The following is a 13,113-nucleotide window of genomic DNA, read 5'->3' as shown; positions in this document are numbered from 1 at the left end:
CCCTCTATAGTTTATTATGACGTCAGAATTTGCTAGACTGATGTTTCTAATTTTCTTTCTGGTGTTGTCAGATGTTTTGGCTTAGCACCCTGCCATTTCTGGCAATTTTAATCTCTCGTCTCCAGCCATGACTCATAGTGTTAAGCTGTAAGAATTCTGTTTTATTGGCATGCAAATCCTTTAGAAGCAATATTTTGAAAAAGAATGACATTCATTTTACATTACAATATATAACATTTCTAACAGAGAATTTATTGTAAGTAAGGAAAGAACATGTTTTGGTCATTTACATAATTCAAGACTACTCATTTAAGTGTTTCTTTGTTGAATATTAATCATTCTGCATATTTGAGCCCTAAATGGAGAGATGTTCCTGCTTCACAATGAGATTCTGCATTACATTTAGATTTCTGATATGTATATCTGATGAGCTTAATATAGGCTTAATTTTCACAGTTTATTATACCATTATTTTTTGTTCTTCATAGGAATGGACGCTACGAGCTGTGAGAGAATGGAATATCTAAATAATTATATCCATAATGTCAATGACCTTTTTGTATATGAAGGAGCATTCAGCAGAATCAGACAAAAAGATCGTCAGATGCCATGTAAGTAAAAAAAAAAAAAAAAGTACACTGGTTAACTGCTTGGCATTTCTAGAGTCCTGGCGTTTGTTTCCAAGCACACTCTTCTCTGAGTCAACTGAGTTCCCTCTTGTGGCTCAAACGCGTGTTAAGCTGATTGGTTACCCCAAACTGACATGCAAGTGTTGATGTGCACAGAAATCTGTCCAGTAATGCTCAGCCACCCAATGTGGCCAGAATAAGCCTTAACTTCTGTCCAAAACTGAGTGGACTAAGCAGGCTTACGAATGAATGGATAATGTAGAATATTTAACCCAAAGAAAAAAATATTTATAATGCAGGACCAACACAACTTAAAAAAATGTAATTATTAAAATGGTTGTATCATTATATGCCCTTGGCACCCAAAGGTCCACAGTACAGTACTTCATGCAACACCAGTGATCAAATAAGTTAAATTGTATTTGACAAACAAAAACACTTCTCCAAATTATGCTCTACATAACAACAAAACAAAAAAAGATTTTGCTATACATGAAAAAAACAATATTGCAGACATTTCCTTCCATATAATCTTAGTATGCATCCTGGCACGTCTTATGTGAGGAGGAGCTCTTTTTCCCTGTTGTGACATTCATGACTTGAATGAAGTCAAAGTGTTTTGTTCAAAGGTATTCCTAAAATAGTAAGCAGTTCACAACTAGAAGGTCAGTCCCACTTTGTTTTAGCAGACCAGCAAATTCAGAACTCTGTCCTGGCACTGATGCTGCTTCACCAGTTACAGTGGCTGGAAGTTTATTAAATCCACTAAACAACAAAAAATATTCCTTCACAGCAGCAAACATGCTTTTTTATTCCCTGTAACGTGACAAATTTAGTTTCTCAAATTTAGATGTGTTACGGGCTAGCACACATCTGCATTTTTCATCCTTAAATAAAAAAAATAATTCAGTCAGTCATTCATTTCATCTTTCAGTTTATGCCCGACATGCTGGTAACATGTTATAAATTCAGAGTCAATACACAGTATAGCAAGAGTGGGACACAGATCTTAAATCTTTTAGCAATGCTATTGCCCACAAAAGCCTTTGCTATTTGAACTGTGCACACTGCCGTTTTGTCGTTAGGAAGTGTCTTTTTTGCTTTTACCAGTTAAAGTGTTTTTAGCTTGTTTTTTTAGATCACTATGGTATCTCTGGTATCCACTGTGCATGTTTATTTCTGTTGTGACCACAATGGCATCAAAGACAATATCTTTATTTAAAAAGATTTGCTTTGGGCTTATCATGTGCTATGACTTCTATCTGAATTCTGTAAAATATTTGCTTTTTCCATCTCAGTTTATATTCTTGATATTCAAACTTAATATTTTGTTTTGCAGTTTTTTGCTGATGGAGGCTATTGCACTGTAGTGTTAATGTTCCTAAAAGAAAGGCTGAGCAGGTTATATTCTTGCTGCTTCAACTATTTTGCAGATCAGATTAAAGGCGGAAACAGACCAGGTTTGGACCGCCAGTTACCCATATATGATCTGTGTCATCATGATATTGTCATAATGTCAGCTATGTTATCTGTGTCATTCCCATAGTGCACTTTACTTAAAGTGTCTTTCTGCCTTTTTCGCTACAGGCTGGGATGCAGAGTGTAAACTACATTTTGCATACATGTTTATTCTCCAATATATGATATTTATTTTTGGTTGACATGATTTTTGGTGACATACCTTCATTTTCTGCTTTTTAAACTGTTCTCAGTTGCTTTATCAGTGGGAAGTTTAAATGTTTTAATCAGAAGAATTCAGAAGATAATTTTCATATTTTAAGGATGAAGTGTTTTATGTGTAAGACAAAATATTCTAAAATAGCTTGATAAAGAAATTCCTATAAATTGCAAAATGGAATGAATGTTTATGAATATTTAATTATGTTGATGTCCCCAATAAAATGCTGTGAGCAGTATCAGCAATTTCACTAAAACAAAACAATATCTTTCAGTGTTTCTGCTCTTGTTCTCTGAAACAACAATCAACAAAAGTAACTGGTCATCTACAGAGATCCTGTTTGTGACACTCTGAATGGCAATAAATTCCACAGACTGAATATCCCATGGCAATTTTTGTTTTGCAGCATCTTTCATTATGATTTGTATAATTAAAATCTTCATCCACTGTAATCCAGATTTTAATGATCTGTGGCACATAACCTTCAGACAAACAAACAAACAAAGAAAAGCACACCGGTAAATAAAAAAAGTAAATAGTAATTACTGTGCCAAAGTAGTGGCTTGTCTTTTCAGTCTGTGCAGTGTGCTGTTACTGCTATAAAATAAATACAGGCACTTGACCGGACCTGACCTGAAGTGTTGATCTGCTGGGGAAAATAAATACATAGTAAATTCAAAGATTACATTTAATTAAAAGCACACATCCTGAACAATAATCAAAAGATGGTGTGATTATACTCCATTTCAAATTAAGAGGTAATCTAAATTGTGGTATTTTTTTTTGCCATAAATCAATGCAAAATGCAAATTGCATAACAAATGTGATATACATGGTAATGGTAATTTACACCACGAACAGAAGCAGTGCAGATTTGATTAATGGTTTTCCGTAAGGACTTTAATCAGTGTGTTTAACATTATAACAGCAGCACACTTCACATATGCTGTAGTCCCAAGCACATTTATTGACGTGGGTACTGATAAAACAACCCATGTTACAATAATAATTACTACATAATGATTTGTTTTAACTATGCTCTTTATTATTCTATTTACAGTCGATCCTGAACTTCTTGTGGGAAATCTAACTGTAAGTAGGAAACAATTAAATTTGTAATTATATATTTAATGTCATTTTATTTCAAATGAATGTACACTTACTGGCCACTTTATTAGGTACACCTGCTCAACTGCTTGTTAACGCAAATGTCTAATCAGCCAATCACAAAACAGCAACTCAATCATTAAGACATGTAGACATTGTCAAGATGACCTGCTGATGTTCAAACTGATCATCAGAATGGAGAAGAAAGGCGATTTAAGTGACTTTAAATGTGGCATGGTTATTGGTGCCAGACAAGCTGGTCTGAGTATTTCAGAAACGCTGATCTACTGGGATTTTCACGCACAATCATTTCTAGGGTTTACAGAGAATGGTCCGAAAAAGGGAAAATATCCAGTGAGTGGCAGTTCTCTAGGAAAAAATGCCTTGTTGATGCCAGAGGTCAGAGGAGAATGGCCAGACCGGTTCAAGCAAATAGAAACAGTAACTCACATAAGCACTTGTTACAACTAAGGTGTGCAGAAGAGCAAATCTGAACATGCAGCACATCGAACCTTGAAGCAGATGAGCTACAGCAGCAGGAGACCCAACCGGGTGTGGTGTCAGCAATATGAAAGCATGGATGCATCCTGCCTTGTAGCAAAGGTTAAGTTTGGTGGTGGTGGTGTAATGGTGTGGGGAATATTTTCTTGGCACACTTTGGGCCCCTTAGTAACAATTGAGCAGGGTTTAAATGCTACAGCTTACTTCAGTATTGTTGCTGTGTACCTATCTTCTGATGGCTACTTCCAGCAGGATAACACGCCATGTCACAAAGTTCAAACTACTTCAAACTGGTTTCTTGAACAGGACAGTGAGTTCACTGTACTCAAATGGCTTTCACAGTCACCAGATCTCAATTTAATAGAGCAGCTCTGGGATGTGGATGAATAGGGGATTTGCATCATGGATATGCAACCAACAAATCTGCAGCAAGTGCATGATGCTATCATGTCAATATGGACCAAAATCTCTGAGGAATGTTTCCAGCACCTTGTTGAATATATGCCACGATGACTCATGGAGGTTCTAAAGGCAAAAGTGGGTCTGACCCAGTACTAACAAAGTGTACCTAATAAATTGGCCAGTAAGTGTATATACACACACACACTCTAAATAATATATAGTGGAACAGCCCATCAATGTCCATTGCATCTACAAGTACCATGTGTCTACAATTATCTATGTGAAGGAAAACTTTGTAACATTGGTGTGAAATTCACCTTTGACAAGTTTCCATCTGTGTCCCAATGATTTTGTTGCATATGATAATCAGGATAGAAATCAAGGAATAGATGTGATGGAGCCATTAGGATTTAGTGATCATAATATAATGCATTTTGCAGTGTTTTCACAGAGATAAAATGGGATATGCTTTTAAGCGTGGAGACAGTTGAGTTGGTGAGGCAGGTTTAAAAATGTTTTATGTATAATGAAGGGAAGTTTATCACAAACTGCAGAAGCAGTAAAAAGAAAGAACTTCATTGTGCTTATAAGGCTAATGACTCTAGCACTAACTCTAGGGAACATGAAAGTTTAAAAGGGTATTAGGAAAGCTAAAAGGTAGTTAGAGAGAATCAATTTAGAAAGGTTGAAAGATGGCCCAGAGAGATTATTTTAATATTTTAGCTGTTAAAGAATGTTAAAAGAGGTTGTGAAGAGTATTAGGCAAGGGCAAACTACAAAGTTCAGACAGTAACTTGGTAGATGCTTGAACCTGCATTTTTCTCAAGTTTACATCCAAAAGTAACAATAACTTTTAAGGAAGGACTTAGTGATATAGAAATCATGGAAGGAGAAATAGTGCTTAGATTAAATATTCTGAAATCAAAAAATTCCCCAGAACCAGATAATATTTATTGTAGAGTCCTTAAGGAAGTGGTTTCCCTTGGGTATCAGAGCTGAAAATATACAATCTAGGCAAGAATATAATCAACAAGGTGGTTAAGATTGCAGACAAAACCAAATTAGGTAGAGGGGCAGATAATTCAGAATCAACACTTGTCCGGTTTGTGAAAAACTACTGGAAAAGGTAATTAAAAAAAACAGTCACTTGGTGCAGTCCCAAATGTTTTTAAAACCTTTAAATCTCACCCATATTCCACAAAAGTCTGCTGTTAGTGTGTTCTGTAAGTTACTGCCAATCGCATCCAATCTTTAAAAAAAAATGACCAGCTAGTAATACTTTTGGTGGGATCACTCATACCCTGTTAATACAGACATACATCCTATATTCAAGAATGCACAAGATATCTAATATAGGGTATCTCTGCTTTAGGTACTGCATATAACAACATGGTGGATGTTTAGCCTTAACTGATTGCACAGTTATGGAAATAAATATTTTCCAGAAAAATTTAAAACATGTAAATATCTACTATCATAAAATAACTTTATGCTATTCTTTGTGAAAATTAATTATTTGAAAGCTTTATCAGATTTATATGAGAATACATTTAAGATTTTGTGATCAGAATTTTTTACAAGACATATAATTTTATTGAAGAGAGGTTTACTATTATTGATAGTGGAAAGCAAAGTGTTAGGAAACATTTATACCTGCATTTTAGGTTGAGTGAATTATTCTTTAAGAAGAAGAAACAGGCAAAACAACTAAATCATTTTGTGAATTAACTAGGATAACATTTGTTATAGAATGATAACCATAAAGAAAAGCTTAGAATATGAATAGAAAGCATTATTAACTAAACCAACAGGTATGCAGGTGAACTGCCTTTCATATCATGCTGTATCTTGTATGAAAGTTACAGAGAAAGGTTGAGGTATCAGAAAAGAAGCAGTATCCCAGCTAATCAAAATGGTTCATCTCAAATGAACAAAGCAAATATACATTTTACACCAAAATGTTCTATGGCTGTTCTGGTCAATAGAACCTGTTCAGATCAACAAAATACAGTCAGCTTTTGCAAGGGTTATATTTCTAGCTAAATTACTCAAAATTCAAAAACGCAAATGTAAATACATTGAACTTATTTGAAATAGAGAGTTAAGTTCCCGCAATCACCAAATATATTAATCTTTTTATAGAGACTGCACAAAATACAATTTTCTGCATAGAATTTTTATAACAATATTTTTTGTAATATACATTTTCATAACAAAGTAACCACGAAATGACCCAAAAATTCTGTACACAAAATACAATCAGTAACATGCAAAAAAAAATTCCCTCACTTGTCATTCACCAGAATTCTGTGACCTGTCCTGCTAATATCTCAATTTAAAAAACAAAAAAACACTTTGAACAGAACAGAACAGAAGATCCAAGTCTGGGTAGGGGACGCTGGTACACGCATGTTGCTGCCACTACTCCCCATTAACAACACTTTTTATTAAAATTAGCATTAAACTTTTTGCACTTTTCTCACTTTTTATTGTATGTATGGTTCATGGATGCATCTGACTAGAACTGCATTGATTTGGATTTATTTTAATAGACTTTATGAACTTTCCCTTGACTGGGTTCGCAACCACATTTCTTTGTACCATTGGGATCTAGGAGCCAGGAATGGACTGGATTATAATGGATGTACTGGATTGCTCTTGATTAATTCTATACATGCTTAATGACTGAGAAATTATCTTTTTACACCCACCTGGTTTGCGTCTCTGGAGCGGTCACTCGTGTAATACCCACATTATATGTATGTGGCTGTGTATTGGAACCTCTGAATTCTGGTATCTTCATATGCATCTTGTAATATTTTCTACTATGCTTTCTCTGCTGCTTACTATTGCCGCCCATCTGCGCCACACCACACTGCCCATCTCATGTTCTCCACTGTGGTATGCTACTTCTCTACTATTATCCGATAAGTATTGTGCTGTACTATGCTAAAATACTCTCATGACAAACTCCTTCATATTAAGCAGTTTGTCCAGAGCAAATGGTCAGACTGGAATGTCCTAAAAGACACTGATATTGTGCGGTGCCTGAAATATTTACATCGTGGGTAAGGTTGGCCACCACCGCCGGGCTGAAAATAAAAAGTCCCTGTTTCCAAAGTTCATGGCTTTGGAAATAGTTCTGTCAGTGTGCCAAATTTGCAGTTTGTTAAAATAAACACTGTGGATCTGAGCACATTGAACATTGTTTAACTGAAGATCTCTTAATGGTAAAGCGCTGGAGCTATCAGAATTCATTACAGACTCCAGTCTTGGCATGCTATGCCTAACAGAACCAAATGATTTTATGACTCTCATGGAGGCAACACCATCTGGATACATTCACTTCACAGAGCCTCGCAGCTCAAGACAAGGTGGAGGAGTGGCAATAATGATTACAGTAGAGCTAAACATCAAAAGAGTCCCAATTGATTGTCTTTTGATTGTCTAGTTCTTAAACTAATAATAAAATTAGGTCCTGTCTTACTCATTGTTCTCTATCACCCCCCAAAATACAATGGGTCTTTTTATATCTGATCTGACTGAATTATTGACCCACTTAAGTTCCCTTTCACAGAGAGTCATTCTTCCTTGCGATTTCAACATCAATATTGACATTACTACATGTAAGCTGAGAAATAAATTCCTCTCCTTACTGGACTGTTTTGACTTGGTGTAACATGTTGATTTTCCTACTCACTCTGGAGGTCATATATGGCACCTGATCTGCACGTCTGACTTGTCTGTCAGCAACATAGAGCAGTGATTTGGGACTCTCTGATCATAAAGCAGTACTTTTCATTGTCTCATTACCTCTCTCTCCTCTTACTTGTGAATGTCAAATTTCTTTCAACAACCTTAAAAATACCTGTTCCTCTATCCTTGCTACTTCTATTTCTGATCTTTTTCAATCTTCACCTATCTATCAACGTTAGTCTTGTTGATCACTATAACTCTGCCCTTCTTTCAGCACTAGATAAAACAGCTCATTTAAAGCATAAGGAGGTTTCCTTTAAGCACTGAGTTCCATGATATAATTCAGAATTACGGTCTATGAAAGCAGCTGGCCGACACCCTTGAGAGAATGACACATACGACTGACCTCATTGTATATATCCAGGCTTTCTCTGATCAACAAAGGGCTTACAGAGATGCACTAACTGTAGCCAAGAACACCCATTATGGCAGAATAATAGAAAGTAGCCATGATAACCTGAGGATTTTGTTATCTGTAGTTAATGAACTACTTCAATCTGCATCTGGCTCAATTACCTCCTTTACTGAAGCCTGTGAATAATTCCTCCACTTTTTCAGTAATAAAATTAAACATCTGAATAATTCAACATAAATTCATCATCTATTTATATCTTTCCCTGTCTTCCCACGCCATGCAGCTTTTTTTCCAAAATTTTTACAGTCACATCTGCATTTGTTAATGACATTTGAGGCCGAATACTTGTTTACTGGACCCCATCCCCACCACACTTCTTAAATCCTGCCTTCATCCCAAAATCCCAACAGTTACAACAATAATAAATACATCACTTGACACTGGCTTTGTACCATACACTTTTAAAATCACATCTGTAGCCCCAGTTTAAAAATGCTTGGTCTTGATGCTGAAAATCTTAACAGTTTTGTCCATCTCTCACTTTCGTACCTTTTCTGTCAAAAGTTCTTGAGTGTGTTGTAGCTTGATGGAACCCTTTCAGTCTGGCTTCAGGACACAACTAAGCTACTCTGCTTTGGGTAACAAATGATTTGCTTATGGCAGCAAAACTCTGGACAAATCTGCATATTAATTCTGTTAGATCTTAGTGCAAGATTCAACACTGTCAGACATGACAATTCTTCTTTTTCTTCTTCTTCTTCTTTCGGCTGCTCCCGTTAGGGGTCGCCACAGTGGATCATCTTCTTCCATATCTTTCTGTCCTCTGCATCTTGTTCTGTTTCACCCATTACCTGCATGTCCTCTATCACCACATCCATAAACCTTCACTTAGGCCTTCCTCTTTTCCTCTTCCCTGGCAGCTCTATCCTTAGCATCCTTCTCCCAATATACTCAGCATCTCTCCTCTGCACATGTCCAAGCCAACGCAATCTCGCCTCTCTGACTTTGTCTCCCAACCGTCCAACTTGAGTTGACCCTGTAATGTACTCATTTCTAATCCTGTCCATCCTCGTCACACCCAATGCAAATCTTAGCATCTTTAACTCTGCCACCTCCAGCTCCGTCTCCTGCTTTCTGGTCAGTGCCACCGTCTCCAACCCATATAACATAGCTGGTCTCATTACCGTCCTGTAGACCTTCCCTTTCACTCTTGCTGATACCCGTCTGTAACAGATTACTCCTGATACTCTTCTTCACCCATTCCACCCTGTCTGCACTCTCTTTTTCACCTCTCTTCCACAATCCTCATTACTCCGTACTATTGATCCCAAGTATTTAAACTCATCCACCTTTGCCAACTCTACTCCCTGCATCCTCGCCATTCCACTCACCTCCCTCTCATTTACACACATGTATTCTGTCTTGTTCCTACTGACCTTCATTCCTCTCCTCTCTAGAGCATATCTCCACCTCTCCAGGGTCTCCTCAACCTGCTCCCTTCTATCACTACAGATCACAATGTCATCAGCAAACATAATAATCCACGGGGACTCCTGTCTAATCTTGTCTGTCAACCTGTCCATCACCATTACAAATAAGAAAGGGCTCAGAGCTGATCCCTGATGTAATCCCACATCCAACTTGAATGCATCCGTCACTCCTACCGCAGACCTCACCACTGTCACACTTCCCTCGTGCATATCCTTTACAACTCTTACATACTTCTCTGCCACTCCCGACTTCCTCATACAATACCACAACTCCTTTCGAGGTACCCTGTCATATGCTTTCTCCAGGTCCACAAAGACGCAATGCAACTCCTTCTGGCCTTCTCTAAACTTCTCCATCAACATCCTCAGAGCAAACATTGTATCTGTGGTGCTCTTTCTTGGCATGAAACCATACTGCTGCTCACTAATCATCACCTCACTTCTTAACCTAGCTTCCACTCCTCTTTCCCATAACTTCATTCTGTGGCTCATCAAATTTTTTCAGGTTTCCTTTTCCTCCTTCTTCTTTCCAGATGTCACGCCAAGCACCCTTCTTGCTATCACCCTTACTACATCTGCCATAGTTTCCCAGCTGTCTGGTAACTCTTCACTGCCATCCAGTGACTGTCTCACCTCCTCCCTATACTCAATCTTGCAGTCTTCCTTTATCAACTTCCATCATTTGATCCTTGGATCTGCCCTCACTCTTTTCCTCCTCTTGATCTCCAATGTCATCCTACAGACCACCATCCTATGCTGCTTAACTACATTTTCCCCTGCCACCACTTTGCAGTCTTCAATCTCCTTCAGGTCAACTGTTCTGCATTGGGTGTAATCTACCTGTGTGCATCTTCCTACACTTCCCTCTTCTTAAAATATGTATTCCCCACAGCCATGTCCATCCTTTTGGCAAAATCCACTATCATCTGACCTTCTTCATTCCTCTTCTTGACACCATACCTACCCATCACCTCCTCGTCTCCTCTCTTCCCTTCACCAACATGCCCATTGAAATCCGCTCCAATCACCACTTTCTGTCCCTTGGGCACACTGTTCATCACTTCATCCAACTCACTCCAAAAATCTTCTTTCTCACCCATTGCACACCCAGCTTGCGGTGCATATGCACTAACAACATTCATCATCACACTTTCAGTTTCATAATCATTACTCAGTCTGATACTCTTTTCACCTCCAAAACACTCTTAGCATACTTCTCCTTTAGAATAACTCCTACCCCATTTCTACTCCCATCCACACTATGATAGAACAAGTTTGAATCCACCTCCAATCCACCTGGCCTTACTCCCCTTCCATTTAGTCTCTTGAATGCACAATATATCAGCCTTTCTTCTCTCCGTCATATTTGCTAACTCTCTCCCCTTGCCAGTCATACTGCCAACATTCAAAGTTCCTACCCTCAGTTCCACTCTCTTTACTTTCCTCCTGCCTCCAGACACGTCTCTCCCCTCTTCTTCTCCTTCTTCTTGTTTGGCCAACTGTAGCCCAATTTCCGCCAGCACCCAGTTGGCTAACAGTACTGGTGGTGGTCATTGTTAACTCGGGGCTCGACCGATCCAGTATGGAAATCTGTATTTTTGTCCGCATATTGATTTGGCAAAATTTTACACTGGATGCCCTTCCTGACGTAACCCTCCCCATTTATCCAGGCTTGGGACCGGCACAAAAAAAAACACACTGGTTTGTGCATCCCCTGTGGCTGGGTTCAGACATGACAATTCTACCTTCCAAAATTTAGAACATTCGGTGTGTCTTATCACATGTCTTATCTGACTGACAGGCAAGAGTTTGTTAGTCTTGGCAATAGCAGGTTCAGCACAGAACCAGTCATACAAGGAATTCCACAGGGCTCTGTCCTCGGTCTTCTGCTCTTCTGTATCTATATGCTCCCTCTTAGCCATATTATTTTTAGCTTTGGACTGGGTTTTTATTTTTATGCAGATGATACTAAACTCTATTTCAATGTTAAAAGCAAAATTTCATCAGAGGTACCTTACCCCATATCTTGCCTTAGTGAAATTAAAACCTGGATAGAACAGAACTCTCCAAAATTAAATTGGAACAAAACTAAACTCCTGCAAATTGGCACTAAAGCACAACTTAAGAAAATGAGCTCCTTCTCAGTCACTCTTCACAGTGAACTCATTAGACCTTCTTTTGATCCAAGGAATCTTGGTGTCATTTATGTTAATTAATGTTGACTTATGTTTATTTTTTATTGTGTCTTCTATTTTTCTATTCATTTTGTAAAGCACTTTGAGCTACATTTTTTTTTTATGAATATGTGCTATATAAATAAATGTTGATTGATTGATTGATTGATTATTCCGTTCACATAAACCACATTAAGAAACTTTTTTTTACTTTCACCTCCATAACATATCCAGTATTCACTCATTCCTCTCCTTTCCCAATGCTGAGAAATTATTATAACTCCTCACTGGAATGTGTTGCCTCTAATGTTATATCACAGCTCCAGTTCATTCAAAACTCTGCTGCAGGAGTCCTAACATGAAATAGCAACAGCAAGCACATAACATCCATCTTTCTTTGCCTTCAATGACTCCCTGTGTCTTATAGAATTAACCATAAAATTCTATTATTAACTTACCAAGCTTTAACTGGCCTTGAAGTCGCGCTGGACTGCAACAGTGACCTTCTCCAACACTATGCTCCTGTTCACCCACTAAGGTCCTCTGATTCTGGCTATGTTGTTGTGCCCTACACTAACCTGCACTCTGTGGGTGACAGGGCCTTCAGCTGTATAGCGGCCAGATTTTGGAATAGCCTCCCAAAATTAATTAGATCTGCTGATTCAATTCATTCTTTTTTAAAAAAAAAAAACTTAAAACTCATCTGTTCAGGACGGCTTTTAACTTAACCTTACATTCTGCACCTTCTTTCAGTCTTTCTCTCTGTCCAGATGCTCAGTGTAATTTTACTTGCTAGGCTTTTCTTTTAGTATTGAATTAGTATGTTACTCAGGTTTATTGTCTTTTATTCCATTTAATACTTTTATATATTCTGTATCTATCTGTTTTAACGTTCTATTCAGGAAACATTTGTATCCAGTGTTACATATACCTGCTGCTTCTTTCTGAGACTCTGTGAAGCACATTGAGCATGGGAAAGGCGCTATATAAATAAAATTTGAACATTAGAACACTCTAGTAG

The 13,113-nt window shown here is 37.7% G+C and overlaps 1 protein-coding gene across 1 annotated transcript in view; it reads left to right on the top strand.

The window, feature by feature from the left end:
- The window catches only part of LOC120515508 (venom phosphodiesterase 2-like), a 162,993-nt gene that overhangs the window by 85,079 nt on the left and 64,801 nt on the right, over positions 1-13,113 (top strand). The window contains exons 12-13 of the mRNA XM_039736569.1: positions 489-611; positions 3,368-3,399. Of these exons, the coding sequence (XP_039592503.1) occupies positions 489-611; positions 3,368-3,399 (155 nt within the window). The remainder of the gene's footprint in view (positions 1-488; positions 612-3,367; positions 3,400-13,113) is intronic.

Source organism: Polypterus senegalus, chromosome 15, assembly GCF_016835505.1.
Source record: "Polypterus senegalus isolate Bchr_013 chromosome 15, ASM1683550v1, whole genome shotgun sequence".
Lineage (NCBI taxonomy): Eukaryota > Metazoa > Chordata > Cladistia > Polypteriformes > Polypteridae > Polypterus > Polypterus senegalus.
Note: the sequence above shows the minus strand (reverse complement) of the source record. Positions and strands in the feature narration are given on the sequence as shown.